This window comes from Equus asinus, chromosome 1 (assembly GCF_041296235.1).
Source record: "Equus asinus isolate D_3611 breed Donkey chromosome 1, EquAss-T2T_v2, whole genome shotgun sequence".
Taxonomy (NCBI): Eukaryota; Metazoa; Chordata; class Mammalia; order Perissodactyla; family Equidae; genus Equus; species Equus asinus.
The window spans coordinates 98,058,898-98,075,847 of NC_091790.1; the positions used below are offsets into that span (position 1 = coordinate 98,058,898).

The 16,950-nt window shown below is 49.3% G+C and overlaps 1 protein-coding gene across 1 annotated transcript in view; it reads left to right on the plus strand.

The window, feature by feature from the left end:
• Positions 1-180: 180 nt before the first annotated feature.
• The window catches only part of PKD1L1 (polycystin 1 like 1, transient receptor potential channel interacting), a 137,655-nt gene continuing 120,885 nt past the window's right edge, over positions 181-16,950 (plus strand). The window contains exons 1-4 of the mRNA XM_070511923.1: positions 181-322; positions 5,549-5,666; positions 10,761-10,882; positions 13,366-13,490. Of these exons, the coding sequence (XP_070368024.1) occupies positions 181-322; positions 5,549-5,666; positions 10,761-10,882; positions 13,366-13,490 (507 nt within the window). The remainder of the gene's footprint in view (positions 323-5,548; positions 5,667-10,760; positions 10,883-13,365; positions 13,491-16,950) is intronic.

Consider the following 16,950-nt stretch of genomic DNA (forward strand, 5'->3'; position numbering starts at 1 on the left):
ACAGAAAGGGCCCTGATTCCACATGTCGGGGAGACGCTGGCCCTTTCTAGCATCCTAATCCTGGGTCTTAGAGAGCCGGCGTCTGTACCTGTGACTAACGCTGCTCCCCACCGGCGGTCGGGAGAGGTCCAGGCAGTGCAGGCCCGGGCACTTTTCTGAATTGTGAAGTACAGTAAAACCATGAGAAATGGGGCTGTCCTAGTGAGTCTGGGCTGCCACCCGGTGGCTGCCATGGCCAGTGGCACCCAGGCAGGCTTGGTCAGTGCTTCCCAGCACCAGGTCAGGACAGCCCTGTGGTTCCAGCAGACGGAGAGTTCAACATGTAGGCTCTTAGAAAACACTTAGGTGGCTTCTTGAGGGAGGGAAGCCCAAGTCAGGTTTTCCGAGTGGGTTTCCTCCCCTCACAGGAAGAGAAGTGGAGGAGCAGACAAGACCAGGTCTAGGGCTTCACCTAAGGCTGTTCACTTTCCTCTTCCTTCTTTCAGTGTTTGAATAAACCTGCCGAGGACCTGGGGCATGGGGGGCAGCAGGGGAGGTGGGGCAGGAGCCCCGCTAACCCTCGCCCCAGGGAGACAAGCGCCTTCCCTCACTGGCCCCCAAGCAGCCCTCCATTGGTCTTCGCCAGAGTCTAGAGCACACAGTGTAATGCTCAGTGTGATTTTTGAGTGTTTGGTGGCTCATCTGTTCCTAAATGACATAGGTGGACCTCCTTTCACATTGGGCGCCTCTGAAATAAACAGGAGAAACTGGTGGCTCCAGCTCACCTCCGTAGGGGAGCTTAGAGAGGCTGTCTGGCCAGGGACCGTGGCCTTGTCCTGAATCTGCCTTGCACGGCAAATGCAGTATTTGATTTACATCGCATGATCTAGATTGACATAAATAGCAAAGGTTTCTAAAGATGATTTTATTCATATTTTATGATATCGGTTATCTGTATCAAATAACATTTTTAGTTGGTGTGGCTTTAGGAGAGAAACTACTCCAGATAAAGGATAAAGGTTGAAAGCAAGGCTGGCGGTTAGGGGTGGGCATGGGATGGGGCTGAGATGATACTGACAATCATCTGCTACTCAAATTTAAAGACACGTATTCTAGAGCCTAATCAATTCCCCCATAGATTACGTATGTTGAGCTTTGCTTAATAATTGCATTGGCACACGATTAAAGCAAAAGTGGTTATGTTAATTTCCTGCTCATAATGCATTTTTGAGAGAGAATAATCAAAATGATCATCAAACCCTTGAGTGCAGAAAAATCAATTCCATTATTACAATCATTGTATCCCTTCAGTGGGATTGCTACAGAGAAGAGAGGAAGAGGAGGGGCCAAGGAAGGGGAGGGGGAGTAGGGGAGAGGGAGGGAGGGAGGGAGGGAACAACGGGGGAGGGGGGGGGAGAGGAAGGAGAAGGAGGAGGGAGGGAGAGACTGGAGAATGGATATCATCTCCTACACTTCAAGTGGCCAAAGGACCAAAGGCATTTGGAGTCAACTTATCAAGAAGTTTGAATACCGACCTATGGATATTTAATTTTATTTCGAAGCCAATGGGGAAAATGGGAGATTGTAGAAGAGATAGCTTCCATTTATTAATTTAACAATTATTTACAAGTTGTATAAGACAAAAGTTCCTACTTTTAGTCCCAGGTATAGCAAATTTGTGTTTTCTCCAGCTTGAAAAATGGCTTTAAAAGTGTCCTGTGATGGCCCTCCATTACGAATGACAGAGTGCCCCACGATATGTCACGCAGTCACCATATTTTAACAACTGTGCTTACTTTAGTGGAGCTGCTACTGGGACTCACAGATGGCTTACATACTTTCCCTGCAGATTAACACTGTTTAGGACATACCCATCAGCCCAGAAGCAGCCCGGAGCATGTGGGAGTGGCTCTTTTGGGAGGAGGCGTGTTTCTCCGGGGACGCTCATGATTGGCCAATTGTCAAGGTGCTAATCTTGGGGTGGGAGGTTCATTGCCCCTCCTGGGACTGAGGAAGGGCTTTCCCTGTGGCTTAGGGCCATTTGTGGGTGTTCTCCCACCTGCTCTTGTTTGCCTGATGTGCTCTGATCTGGGGTGCTAAGCAGGAGGCCTCATGGGAGCCTGTGTGGGACCAGGGTGGAGGGTGCTAATCGGAGCCCTGCCCCTTCTGGTCTGGGTGCAGCCCATTCCTGGGATCAGCTCAAAGGAAGGTAAGTTGATATTTACCAAGATCTTAGCAATTTCCCCTATTTTTGCCACAATTTAATTAGTTACCAAAATTTGCCCATGCACTGTTTGATGCTCTGTGTGCGTTGGGATGGGGAGTGTTGGCAGGGGTGGAGTGGGGTGGGTGATACAGGAGAGTTAGAGCATCTAAAGATAGAAAATGAGGAAGTGTCTCCAAGATGCCTCTAGGAGCAGAGTGGACATGAAAGTGACTGGCAGTTTTGCTATCTAAGAAGGGAAATGTCAGGCATAGCAATTGCTCATGCAATGAGAAAGTCACACAATGCTGGCCTGCCCGGTGCTTCCCCATGTAAGCTCCATTTAGAGGTGAGGAAAGTGAGACATGAAGGTCAGGAAGTAATAACGGTTAGAACCTGGATATGCATTGAGAGCTGAGAAGTAAGTTGATTACTCCTGATAAATATCATTCTAGAATTGTTTTGCACTGTATATTTTACGTATACACTTGTCTGAGTTGCAAATGTAATGCTCCCCCAAATCTGAAACTACACACCATTTAAATGCCACCTGGCACTTCATGACCTGAGGCCCCAGAGGAGAACAATTCCTCAGGTTTCCCCTCAGGAAGAACCCTGTTGACACAGCAGCTGTCCCTGCCATTTTCATGCTGTGAATTGTGTGAATAGCTGTGGTTGCCTTTCTGCTTTGATTGTTGAAACTCTTCAGACAACTGTTACCCACTTTCAAGTAGCTGTTTTTTTCTTTTGAACTATGTACATCCTAAGTACTTAAATCTTTTGTGGAGAAAGGCAGGACTTATTTAGTAAACTGTTACCTCAGGAGCAGTACCAAAAATTGAGTACTAAATCTGAAATACAGTTGCTGGTTAAAAAAACTTTTCTCGGGGCTGGCCCAGTGGCACAGTGGTTAAGTTCGCATGCTTGGCTTCAGCGGCCTGGCGTTTGCTGGTTTGGATCCCGGGTGTGGATTTACGCACTGCTTATCAAGCCATGCTGTGGCAGGTGTCCCACATATAAAGTAGAGGAAGATGGGCACAGATGTTAGCTCAGGGCCAATCTTCCTCAGCAAAAAGAGGACTGGCAGCAAATGTTAGCTCAGGGCCAATCTTCCTCAGGAAAAAAAATTCTAAATAGGTGGCTTTTATTCATCAAAACTTAGCAAAAACAAAGAAGAGGTGAATAGTTGTATTCTGTGCTTTTCCTTCTGGAAGGCTCTCCCAGGGCTCCTGCCAGCCAGGGGCTCTGTTCTGGCTCAGTGACTTCATGCAGAGAAACAGTTTTTCTCCTGTCCTTTCTCCCTTCATCAAGGACTGATAAAATCCTGGTGCATCTTGGACAGTTCCTAATAAGGAGCTTAGATGGTAATTTTTTAAAGGAAGCCATTTAACTAATTTCATTCGGAATATTTGTACTTAAAGTAGCTTGAAATACTCCACATGACATTGACCAGTTTGCTTTAGAGTGTCTATCCCAGTCTTGCCTTCTGGCATATCCCTCCATCCTCACAGCGATGCAGGGAGCTAGGTTTGGTCCATGCTCTTGCCATGCAGATGAAGTGCAAGGCACACCCCAGGTCGTGGGGGTCAGGCCCAAGGATGTGGCAGAGCAGGAATGCTGCCCCAGCCTCATAGCCCCTCAAGGACCATGATGGGTCCTGGGGACTGGATGCTGTCAGCTCTGCCTGCACCAGCACTGGCCACTAGAACATTCTATGATGATGGATGTTCTGTATCCAGACACTGAGTCCTTGGAATATGGCTATGGGATGGAGAAACAAATTGTTAATCTTTCTTAATTTTAATTAAACTCACGTAGCCCCATGTGGTTATGGCTAGCACATTGGACTGCATAGGGGTATTTTTTGCTTCAGTCATGTCACTTCTTTGTCCCTTATCATTTCCTAGCATCTTGGGTCAGTTCTGTGGCCTTACAAACTTGCACCCTGGGCCATTGTTATGAATATGTGTGTTCCTTTTCCCAGCCCCCACCCCTTGAAGGAAAAGGCTAGAGAGCAAGCTACGGGCTTGGGTGTGGGTGCCAGCTCAGCAGGGTGGGTGACTTGGAAGTGGGGCTTCCTATTTGACAGAAAGGTGACAAATGGACTTCCTTGGAGTCAGAAGAAACCTCAGACTTTTGTAAGGGGCCTTTGTTTGCTAGCTTGTGGGTATTTGATTGCACATCCTTCTTTCTGTCACTGGTAAAATAGGACAGTACATGTTTCCCCAGATCTCTGAGATTTACCCCCATAAAGCACAGCAGGAAGGAACCCAGAGGTGCTGGCGTGGATGGCTGAGGAGACTTGCGGCGCTGGAGGGAGCAAGCAGGCCCGTGTGTGCAGGACCTGTGTGCTGGCCCAACAGCAACTGCCCTTACACTCACCAGGCAGAGGCTCTGCTTGCTCATGGCCTGTCTGCAGGCCTGCAGCAAACGTCTAGAAAACACGGGATTCAGACAAATTTGCCTGAGCCCGAGCCCCCGCAGGCTGTTCAGTCATCCTTCCGGGACCCTTCCGTGCTCCCGCCTGGGAACCAGCATGTGCCAGCAAACACTCCCACTGCTTGGTGTCACTTTCTTCTCCAGTTATAGATTCATTCATAAACAATTCTGGAGTAGAGGGAAAAACGATCTAGTTTTCTAGGTAAAACACAAAATAAAACGAAGTTTTGTAATATCTTTGTTGTTAAAATGTGGATATAAAGAATTACAGGAACTAACAAAAACTTAAAAAGGAAAGAAAGAATATTTTATCATGGAGAGGACTCCGTCCAGCTCTCCAAATTGCAAAGGAGGAGACAGGCCAGGGGGTGGGAGGCAGCTCATTTCTTTGGTCCCACAGGAGGGGTGGAGGTGGGTGGAGAGAGAAGGCTCAGGACATACCAGGAGCGGAGGGCCAGCTACATGCCCCCTGTTAGTCTTTCTTGTGAAAACTTTTCTGGAAGGTGGCCTGTTCCCTAATGTCGTTGTCTACAGTTACGGCTTTGTGGAAGAGGCTGTGCCATGTCACGCTGCCAGCAGGCAGTCGATGGCAGAGCTTATGATGTCATGCTGCCTCAACACAACATGTGTGTGCTGGTGGACACAGAGCATGGAGAGAGAGGTTTAGAATAAGATCCGTGGTCAGACCTTCTCAGCTTCCGTTTGCACTCTCTCCCTTGGGTCTATTTCAGGCAGACACAGAAACACCCCTACTTAAAGCTCAATAAGAGGAGCTTTCTGAAAGTATTAGGAAAAAAGCTATTTTTGATCAGGAAAATATTATCGGCAGTTTTGGTGTTTTCCCTGTGTGTGACGTGTGTCCTGATAGGAGGTGCTCATGGCGCAGAAGTTGGAAGCGTTAAGCTCCTCCATTTCTCTGTCTTCTAGGGGATTTAGGAGGAGGCCGGCTCGCTGACTGCAGTGGTTGTGACCGACAGACTCTGGGAAAGTCCTCGGTGCCCAGGTCCCGGGTCTCAGCTAAAGGCATTTCTCGTGAGCGGGAAAGGTAAGCTGCCACTGTTCTCAGGGACTCTGATAAGCTGTATTTTACGGTATACATTCAGGAATTTTTCTTTCAAAAGGAATATTCCACTTTTACTTTAGTGGAGAAAGAAATGATGATTTTTCAAGGAGTTGCCCAGATTAAAGAACTGTATGCAGAATTAAGTTTTAACCCAACTGATGTCCTCCTATTGAGGCTGGGAGAGTGCCCCTGACTTTGGCCTCCAGGCCTGGCCTGTGATGTAGCAAAGACTAACTCCAGACACTGACAGTCTTCGTTAATTTAGGCAAATCCTGAGTCTACCACTTTTCCACTGTGCTGCCGTGAAAGGGTATCGGCTCAGACCTGGCAATCTGGTATCACGCGAGCTCTTAAGGTCACTGCTGGAGCAGTCATCTCCTGAGTGACACTCACGTTTATTTGGGGACTCTGGACAAGCTCTGGTGAGGGAGGTGACAGCTCCTGGATCTTGGGGCCAGTTTCCGAAGTAGACCCTGAGGGAGCAGGCGCCGACTGTCTGGAGGTGAGCTCTGAGATGGGACTCTGTGCCAAGAATGGATTTATCCTGAAGGTCTTTTTGGGACTCCTCCAAGGGCTGCCTTCATCCCTGAGAAGTGCCCTTCACTCTTCTGCAAATGGAGGGTGGCTCAGAGTTCCCAGAACCTCCTGCTGCCTGGCAGCGGCCAGAGTCAAGCTGTCTTTCTACTGTCAAGTCCCTGGTGTGGAACCCAACACAAGTGAGACATCACAGGGACCACAGATCTTACTTCTAACCCTCCCTCTCCATGCTCTGCATCCGCCAGCACACACATGTTGTGTTGAGGCAGTGTGACACCATAAGTTCTGCCATCCAGTGCCTGCTGGCTGTGTTATGTGGCACAGCCCCTTCCACACCCCTCCCCAGGCCCCAGGCTCAGTGAGGTGACCTGCCTCTGGGATGGGGATTCCCGAGCCTGCAGACCTGGTCTCCTGTGGATGAGTGGCTGCTGCAAGCTCTGAGTCACACTGCCTGGGACTGAATGTGCCCCCGTGACCTAGCTGGGGACCTTGGCGTGTCACTTCTTCTCCTTACACCCGGGCCTCCCATCCTGAGAATCCGAGCACCCCAGCTTTCTCATGTGCCCACTCCACAGGGTCCTTGTGAAGATGAAAGGAGATCTTTCCCGTCGTCAGTGTTTGTGTGGGCATTTCCGCCTGTCATGGCTGCCTGTGTCTGTTTACAGATGGTGGCTGGGCCGGGAACATTCAGGCCGCACGCTGATGGGCCTGCTGTATCGTGGTGGGAAAGTTCTTTGTGTTGTGTCATGTCACTGCTGCCAGAAATTGGCTGATTTGGGCTACAGATTTGCCTCCTTGATTTTTCTATTACCTCGTTTTTCTTTTATTCTAAATGCCCCAGCCCCTGCCAACTCCCAAAGCCTTGGTGTTGGCACTATTTGATACACACACGTCACTGTTATCGGTTGGCAAGGAATTACCCCTTTTTCCTTAGGAAGAAGGGAAAAGATAAATCGAGGAGGGGGAGTCATCGACTTTATCATAATTTTTTACCTATATATTTCTAACATTGCAGAGAAAAATAGGTTCATGGATGCAGTAACCATTGTGATGGGTATGAAGAGGCCATTTCTGAAGTTGTGGCCTTTTGGGGTCTCCTGAGTTATTAAGGTGGAGTGGCTGGTCTGATTTGCAGGAGTAGAAGAGGTTTCATTGGTTATACTATGCCCACCATACCGTGGAGTTAGGCTTAAAATGTGTGTATGTGTGATTTTGTGTATACGTGAGTGTGTATGCCATGTGTGTCAGCTTGGGTATGAATGTACCATATCTGTTTGTGTATTTACATGTGTATACACGTGCGAGTGTATGTATGTTTGTGTATGTGTCTTTGTGTGCATGTTTTGTGACTGTGTGTGTGAAGTTGTATGAGAGTGTGTGTGCGCTCTTCTTTTATCTCCTTCCAAGCCCACCTTCTTCCGTGGTATGACCCCCATTTACAGCCAGAATGGTCTAACCAGAATGTGCACATTCCCTCATCTCTAAGCCAGAGGCATCAGACTTCCAGTGTCCCCTGAGGATCTCACAGTATATAAACTTTACTGTGGAGATGTGATGGGGAGTTGAAATGCTGCTGAAGGACCTTAGTAAGTACAATTCCCATGGGGCCAGCCCCGTGGCCTAGTGGTTTAGTTTGGTGCATCAGATTTGGCAGCCCAGGTTCAGTTCCTGGGCACAGACCTGCACCACCCGTCAGCGGCCATGCCGTAGTGGCATCTCACATTCAAAACAGAGGAAGATTGGGGCAGATGTTAGCTCAGGGCAAATCTTTCTCAGCAGAAAAAAAAAAAACCCAGAGTAACAATGCTCAGTGTAAACAATTAGTTGAGGCAATAAAAAGAATAAACAAATGAAAAGAACAGAAGGAAGCCATCATGCAAGTTGCCATTCAAGATTCCATCTGAGGGCTTGATGGCAGATTCCCACAGTAGACACCGAGAAAGATGACAGTTTTCTGCTTACCTGCCTAGTTTGTTTTAAATCTGTTTGAATGTGAGGTCTCTGTGGCTTCAGGCTTGTTAATGTTTGACTTAGTAATGGAGGTCAGCAAACATGTTCCCCCATATCAACTTCTAATGAGACGAGTAGGCACTGAGGAAGACCATCCTGGGGCAGCCGAGTCACGGCAGTCCCCCTGCAGAGCTAAGCCCTTATGCCCTGGAGAATGGGCAGGCCAGGCAGGGCAGAGGGGGCCTCCGCCTCCTAGGAGGAGAGGCAGCCACGTGGGACAGGGGCTGGAGCCTGCGCTCGCTCCTTCAAGATGAGTGCTCAGCTCTACTCTTGAGAGAGCGAAATGCTTTCGTCCTCCGCTGCCGCTCAGAAATGCTCACTCGCAGGGCAATTTTTAAAGATTGATAACATAATTGAAAGAGTCTAGTGGCTTTCAAGATGCCCCGGAGGAGAACGTGTGAACCGCCAGCAGCACTGCTGTCCTCAGCTGAGGGTGCAGATTAATTCGCAGAGGTCCCTCTTTGGAAATGGCCAGAGCCTGGGGTCCAGATCCTCCTCACTGATGGGGGTGTATTTAAATTAAATTTTCACCCCCCCCTCATTGTGTTATTTGAAAAGATTTTAGAACTCAAGGACGAGCCCAGGGGATCCTGATGCATCCTGTGAGGGCACAGCTGCTGGCATTCTCATGCTCCCTTTCAGAGGGAGGGGGTCCTTTGTGGCAGCTGGCTCCCTGTTAGCTCTTGGAAGTCATGCCCACGTTGGAGCTCTGCACCAGGGTCCCGTGACCTTGTGCCGGGCCGGCAGTTGGTGGGCGCCGGCAGCTGTGAGCTGTGGGGTCCCTGGCAGTGGCAGAGGCTAGGACGGCCCTTTCCCCCATGTGATCTGCCCCCAGATCTTGGCAGAAATTCCTTTAAGTGTTGCAGTGTGATGTGCCTGGTTCTGGAGTTGTCCCGTTTGTATTTTTTCATTTCCTCATTTCCCTGGTCTCTGGAAGACAAGTGTGGTGATGGGTAGAAAGGAAATTCTTGGAATTACTCAATAGCTTAACGGAGACCTTTTGCCCAGGGACCACCTTCATTTGTCAAAATAGAGCCTTGCACCGGCACCACCCCCCACCAATTTTCCCCAATTCTCCTTAAATAGTGTCCTCGTCTGCCCTCTGGTGACAGCTTCTTGGTCATTGCATCTAGAACCAGGTGTGTAAAAATAGGCTTTTCTCTTAGTGGAAGCCTTGTTTAAATGAAAATATATGTCCTCCAGATTTCACAGACACCCAGGAGAGGTAAAAAGCATGATACCAGGCTGAGTGCATTTTCATGGGAGAGATGAAACCCCGTCTCTAGGAGTGAGATGAACACCTGCCAGTCAAGGAGTGCTCAGCACAAGGCAGCCCTTCCTGGTGGGGGACAGTCCTGGAGGCTATCCCCTGAAGTAGGTGCCAGCGTGCCATTCCTGTCTTACAGAGAAGAAGGAGGAGACACCTCAAGTCTGTCTAGGAAGGGGTGTGTCAGAGCCTGGCCCCGTGGCCACAACAGGAGGTGGGAGAGCCTGTGGTGGGGGCTGGGTGTGGATGAGATACCCAAATCATGCCACCCCTGCCTGGTAGAGTAAAGACCAGATCCCAGTCCCCACACCTCGGTTTAGGGCTATTTAGTTTGCTGCATACAGATCTTTCTAGATTGCCAGTGGCCTAGTGGACACAGGCCCAGGTACCCTTGGCCCTGAGGAGCCACAGCATGTAGGGAAGTGGCCAGACGCCAGCTGCTGAGCATCAGAGCAGAGGCCTAGGGATCCCAGAAAGAACATGCACACCACTGTGCCGCGGGAGATGGCGCGGGGGCTGCGGAGTTGCATCTGGAACTCTGCAGGGGTCTGCTCTAGGGAGCACATGCAGGAAGGAGCAGTGGAATTGGCCTCAGCTCTGGAGGCATTCAGCTTTAAACACTCGTGCTGCTTTGCCAAGCTGCCTTGTCTTCTAGGGTCTCCGTGATTGATTTCATCTTAAAAAGTAATTGCACTTCCCCTCCCAGATGTGTGGTGGAGATTAAACCGGAAAGGCCTGATGGAGTGCCTGCTTCGTGTCTGTCAGGCCGTCCACAGTCTTGTAACAGCTGGTTCCACGTTCTTCTTTCCACAGTGTGTCAGGTCCACGCAGGGGTGAAAGGACATGGTCTGCAGTTGGGGTCTCAGGAGCTGAGTGCGAACAGCTGGAGCAGGGGTGGAGTGGCAGGAGAGCCCCATCCGCCACCCGGAGGCCCAGGCTTTCAGGCACTGACATGACAGCTTCTGCCCTCTGCACCTGAGCGTGGAAGGCCTGGAAGGAGCAGTGGGGGAGGCAGTGAGACTATTTTCATAGTAAGATGAGGACTCTGTTTCAGTTCGCGTTTGAAAACAGGCCCCAAATTTGGAAAACACAAAGTTAAAAAACCACAGAAACAGCTTTCTCTTCATTGGTGTGGGAGTCAACTGTGTGCTTAGTTAATGAAAGAAATGTGGATATGGATAGAAAATCCGTCACAAGATGGTCACGGATAAAATGATGGCGCTTGATTCACTCATCCCTCCCGTTGTTACCACCCCTGTTAGGTGTGTCTGGACGGCCTGCGCCCCTTCCTTGAAGAGCACAGCGTCTGTGAGAGCTGAGGAAAGTGGAGGCCTTCGACTCTGTAGCCAGAGCCTCAGTCCTCCCCCCGAAGGAGTGCGAGTCGGTAAGGCCTTTGGAAGGAACACTGGTGTCAGAGCCCACTCACAGGGGCTCCCCTGGGCTGGTGTCCAGCAAAGTCCACACGTGCTGAGTTCATCCCCACCCACACCCTCTAAAGAGGGACTCCTAGCTCAGTTTCCAGATGCGGAAATAGAGAATAAAAGAGGCCAGACAGCTTGCCCCACGCTCCCTAGAAGGTGACAGCACTGGGATTAGGAACCCCTGTCTGAACTCAAAGCCTGCTTCCTTACCCTCTTCTCCTGGGATTCCCAAACTCAAGAGAGTCCTCAACTCAGGCTACACATCTGATAGATCCGAGGAACTAAAAAATACTACAGAGACGGATTTAAATGGTGTGCGTGGGTGCCCTGGCATCAGTGTTCAAAACAATGCAGAACAACTCTTTGGGGATTCTTATGTGTACAGCATGTGGAATTAATTTCATTCATTTAATTTATTTATCTTCAGTGATTTATTTTTACGTAACTTATGATTTTATGTTTTTATAGTTTTTAATGTAATTTTCCTGTTCAGGGATATTTTAGCATGTTTTAGGGAATCAGACGTTTTTTCTTCAGATAATTTGGCCACAGTAACTCTGATAATTGATTGGTTTCAGAGAAACAGAAGTCACTTTTTATTATTCACAAAAATTTTCTAAATATTTCTTCTTCATGGACACATCCAGTTGGGGAAATTATACCTAAGTTGGTATATTAGCCTGTGGTTGGCAGCTCAATTACGCTCGTAACACACTTTATTTTATTTTTCCTTTTTCTCCCCAAAGCCCCCGGGTACACAGTTGTATATTTTTAGTTGTGGGTCCTTCTAGTTGTGGCATGTGGGACGCCGCCTCAGCATGGCTTGATGAGCTGTGTCATGTCCACACCCAGGATCTGAACCGGCGAAACCCTGGGCCGCCGAAGTGGAGCTCGCGAACTCAACCACTCGGCCACAGGGCTGGCCCCTGTAACATACTTTAGACAATGCTCAGGAACATGGCCTTAGACTAATTTTCTTCAGCTTTTATTAGCACAAGATATTAATATACTGGACTCTTTCTTTTTGTTTTAATTTATTTTTTTATTCTTTTTGTTTTTTGAGGAAGATTAACCCTGAGCTAACATCTGCTACCAATCCTCCTCTTTTTGCTGAGGAAGACTGGCCCTGAGCTAACATCTGTGCTCATCGTCCTCTACTTTATATGTGGGACGCCTGCCACAGTATGGCTTGCCAAGCAGCAGTGCCATGTCCGTACCCGGGATCTGAACTGGCGAACCCCAGGTCACCAAAGTGGAACATGCAAACTTAATGGCTGCCCCACCAGGCCAGCCCCTTAATACACTGGACTCTTGAGAGTAAATAGTAGCATTGAATCAAAATATTTAATTTGAATTCCATATTGTCCTGGAAAATTGGGGGGAGTCAAAGGCCCATATTCCTGCTTGGGTGGTGCTGGTGTTGATTGAATAAAGTCTGAGACACGTCCTCTGTTAGACGGCCCAGCCCACTGCTGCTCTTGGCTGCTGGCAGGCCTCCCGCTGGGAGTGAAGCTGGCTGAAACCAGAGACTGGGTGTTGAAGGAGCTTAGACAGAAGCGGCTTCACGTCAGACAGAAAACCAGTGCACCCGCCTCCGTTCCATCGTGGCAGTGCCCTCGTTCTGGGGATTAGGGACTTTCCACGAAGGGGCCCCGCCAGCTGCAGGTGCTTTGGGTAGAGGGTGGGGCTGCAGCAAAGGGGCTCTTGTGCCAAAGGCAGCTGCTCAGCTTGTTGCTCTCACGGCTCTGTGCAGGGCCAGGGCTCAGTGGAAGTATTTTCATTAACTTTTGATTACAGACATTTTCAAATGTCTACACGAGTAGAAAGAATGGCGTCGTGAATACCCTTGAACCTGTCATCAGCTTCAACAGTCTTCACCCGTGCGCAATTCTTATTTCATCTGCTCCCCTCAGATGTGTGCAGAGGGAATGTGGCCTCGCTGGGCCTCAGAGATGGGGAGGGGGCTTCCTCTGGGAGTGTCTAGATGGCCCGTTCAGGACATCCTAGCTTTTAAACTTTGAGGTGTCTGTTCCTCGTGATGTTTGCCCAGCAAATCCCCAGCTGGCCCTTTGGACTGTGGTTCCTTTCCCGCTCACACACATTTCCCTGACTTGGGACCTGAGCCCTCATCATTTCAGCACCGCCGCTGGGTGAGGGCCAGAGTGTGCCTCTCCGGAGTGTAGACCCCGGTTGCATGAGTTCCTGACATTGCCTGGTATATGCTTATATCCAGGACACTGGAGGAAGCAAGGGAAAAAAGAAAAGATGTGATGCAGGACGCAGCAGCGCCCCGGAGGCACAGGGTTCCGTAACTGGCCTGTTAGAAGCCACGTGGCCTTAGCCTCGTGGGCTGGTGTCTTCGTGTTCTGTTTATAAGCATGAAGAGTTGAGCCTCTTCTCTGCGCCCCCCATTGCACTCCTCAGACCTTGTTTCTTTTTTCTCTAGAGGTCCGCGTTGATCATGCGCGTTTTGTGAGTGACTGGACATTGAGCTGTCCTCCAGGCATTGCGACAGGGACGGAAGACGACGTGGAAGTAGAGAACCCGACCTCGTCAGCTTCATGGGAGAAGGTATTCCTGAGTGCGAGTACTTCCATGTTGGAGAAATCAAGTTTTTCCTCCCAAAACAGCGCACATACGTGTCCAGCGCAGTGCAGGAAAGCCTCCAGGGTTCTGCAGTGGTGGATCAGACATGGTTTCCTATTACGTGTGTTGTGTCAGTGAAGCAAGGTTAAGCTGTAAAACCTTGATTTTGTTGTGACAAACCTGGATACTGTCCGGAGACAGGGCGCGCTGATAGGATGCACCCCAGAGGGCTCCACCTCAGCAAGGCTTCCTGCAGCTGCCCGAAGGACAGAAACCCTGTTATTTTTCCATGAGGGGCTCTTTGTAGGCCTCTGTGGATAAGACTGGGCTACTCAGAGGTATGAGCACTTACATCTGGTTATCAGAATGGCCAACGGAGGGAGGTGGGGCTGTGAAGGGCTGGGAAGGGGGCAGGTATCTCCGTGGTGCAAGAAGAGAAGCAAGGAAGTGTCTTAGCGAGTAAGTGCGGTGTGGTGCCTGCAGCACAAAACGACCCATGTGTGACGTTCTTTTTGCGGAGAGTGAGCTCTGACTCCAAACAGACAAATGCAGTCAGCCCAGAGTCTTGCATTTGATGTTCTACTTCAAAGGAGCCTGTTCTCCAGAAGCTCCTGGAACCTCCACAACCTTGGCAGAGGTCATCCTGCAGTTCGATTGCAGTGTTCCTCAAGGAGGTCACATCGCATGCCCTTCCCCAGGCTCACAGTGCCTCAGACAGCCTTTGTGTCTGAAAGTTAACATCCTCTCAGCCCATCGTGTTTCTGTCTGGAGCTTCCACGCTCAGCTGCCGCTTTGGGAAAGGAGAGTTCAAAGGGGTGTGTTCAGGTTAACAAGAAACGATGTTGGCAAAGATGGATTTCTAATAATCTAAGAGCAGGAGGTCGGCACAGTTTTGATTTTAGGTGAGATTACTTGTTCCCCATATTACACAGGGTCCATAGCCACACGCAGACTTGCCCAAGGTTCTCAGCCACCTTCCCCTCCTGCCTCCAGACACAAGTGACCTCAGCTTCTTGCACCGCTGCAGAGCTGCCACACAAAATCGCTTAACGAACAAACGGTGCCCCATGCCTGCCTCTGAGGATGCTAATAAAGTCAGCCTGGCTTGTCCCGAGAGGTGTGCTCATTACCTACCTCTTCCTACTCCCCGCACCTGCCCAGGTGACTCTCCTGTGCGGCCAGCCCAGAAGCTCTGCTTTCTTCACAACAGATGCCATAAGAGTTCAGCCGTCGTGTCCCAAAAGGCTTGGTCCTGCTGATTGTGCCATGGGGGTCTCCGTGGTTCTGTGCTTCCAGTCAACCTTGAGCTCACTGCTACATGCACCTGACAACTTTGCCCCCAAGAACCCCGGTGGAGTAGGACCAAGCCAGGGTCAAATATGGTCAAGCGATGGCCACTTGGGCCTGTGAACCAAGGCCCTGGACCCGTTTGATAGTTAGGTGTTGTTGTACCATAGGGTTGTGCAAGGTTGAGATTCTGCATGGAGTTTGTAAATTGCTTTTGCTGCAAGGGGAAATACAGAGATGGCTCTCTAACTTCAGCAGGATACAAAGAGTATTTTCTATTGGTGGAGTTGATTATAACAAGATTAGGTAAAAGTCATAGTAGGTTAAATGTTACATATAGGGTTAATAATAAAATTCAGCTTTCCAGAACAAACATAAAATGAGTAAGTGAAGTTTCTTTTTTCTTTTTATTATTTATTTATTTTTTTTTTGAGGAAGATTAACCCTGAGCTAACATCTGCTGCCAGTGCTCCTCTTTTTGCTGAGGAAGCCTGGCCCTGAGCTAGCATCTGTGCTCATCTTCCTCTACTTTATATGTGGGACGCCTGCCACAGTATGGCATGCCAAGCAGTGCCATCTCCTCACCCGGGATCTGAACCGGAGAACCCTGGGCCGCTGAAGTGGAGTGTGCACACTTAACTGCTGCGCCACCGGGCCAGCCCCTCTTTTTTATTGTTAAATTCGAAGATTATATTTATTTTCCAATAAGGAGAAGTCTGATACTAAACACATTTCTTACTGAAAGTAAGTATCCCGGTTCAGGCTATAGAACAAACTGCCGTGGTTTGGGTAGAAGATGAGGAACAACTCCCTTGAAACAGGTCTTGGGCTTAGGATGACAGGACAGACAGCACAGGCATGCCTGAGACGGCCCTCACCCGCGCTGACTCTCAGTACATTCCAGGGTCTTTCGGGTAGTGATGGCTAACACCCCCCTGGCCTTCTTTCTCATCTTCCGGACAAAATGATATGGGCTGGGTTAGTGCTTTCCATTCTCAGAGTTTCCTGTTCTCTTAAAAACTGTTGCTCCCGTTGAAGCTTGTGGCCCCTGATCTGAATTGAATTTTCATTAATACTGGATCAAAAATATTTGGTACCTTTAATAACATTTCCACAGTAATCATCACTGCCCCCTGCAGCCACGGGGCCTGTGGTTCAGGCGTGCGAGTGTTGCAATGTCAAAGAGGAGCGTGGACGGCCACCCCTCCCCGCACAGTGCCGTCTCGATGACCAGCCTGAATGCGTCCTCCCCCATTGTCTGTTGTTCTCTTGGGGTTCTCTGTTTTGGGCTTCTTCAAGTTTGCCTTTAGCACAACTGTTCCAACAACGTAGTCTGCTAACAACTCTTTAGTCCTGGTCGGAAAACCCTTCCTATCCAGGGAGAGCGTGCCGTGTAAACTATTGCTGGGCCCGCACGCTTCGGAGAGCGGGAGGCGCGGTCAGGGCTTTCCCAGGCGAGCTGGGATGTGTGGCCCCTGCTGACAACCAGAAGGTGTCTAGACATTTCAAGCTTTTCAAAGACAAACGGTTTTTTAAAGTTGCACTTGCTGAATTATTTTGTGATATATTGGTATAATTTGATGGGTGCTGTAAATATAAAATGTGTATAAATGTAGAATTCAACCTTTGTAAGTATACTTTTATACCTTTGTAGCTACCTAGACAAATTTTTCTGAGGTTCTTCTTGAGAGTTCTTTGACCTAATGTCCCTCCCTGGAGAGAGGCTCACATCCTGAGGCGGGTCGTGCTGTGTAACACAAAGCACACGCACTGTCACTGCCCCCCCAAATTCCACCCTTTACCCAGTTACCCAAATGCATACCTTTAGCAAGTCTGACAAACTTTCTAGAATGTTACTTCCTGAGTTTCATCAAGTGGAGCTCCATTTTCCTGGATGCACTATATTACTCTTTTCTCAGAAGTATGAGCTGCACATGGAAGACCAAAAGAAAAAGAAAAAGTGGAATTCTCCCTTTGTCTGTGTGTTTGAAGGCTGACAGTGTTATTTCCTATGGCAGCTCCCTGTGGTCAGACGTTAGGGACACTCAGCCCTCGCTTCCTGAGTGGTCTTAATGCTGCAGACTCCTGACGGCGGTCTGCGAAGCCCGGCCCCATCCACTTGGGCCTGTGCAGCGCAGCATTGCCTGTGGGCCTCCAC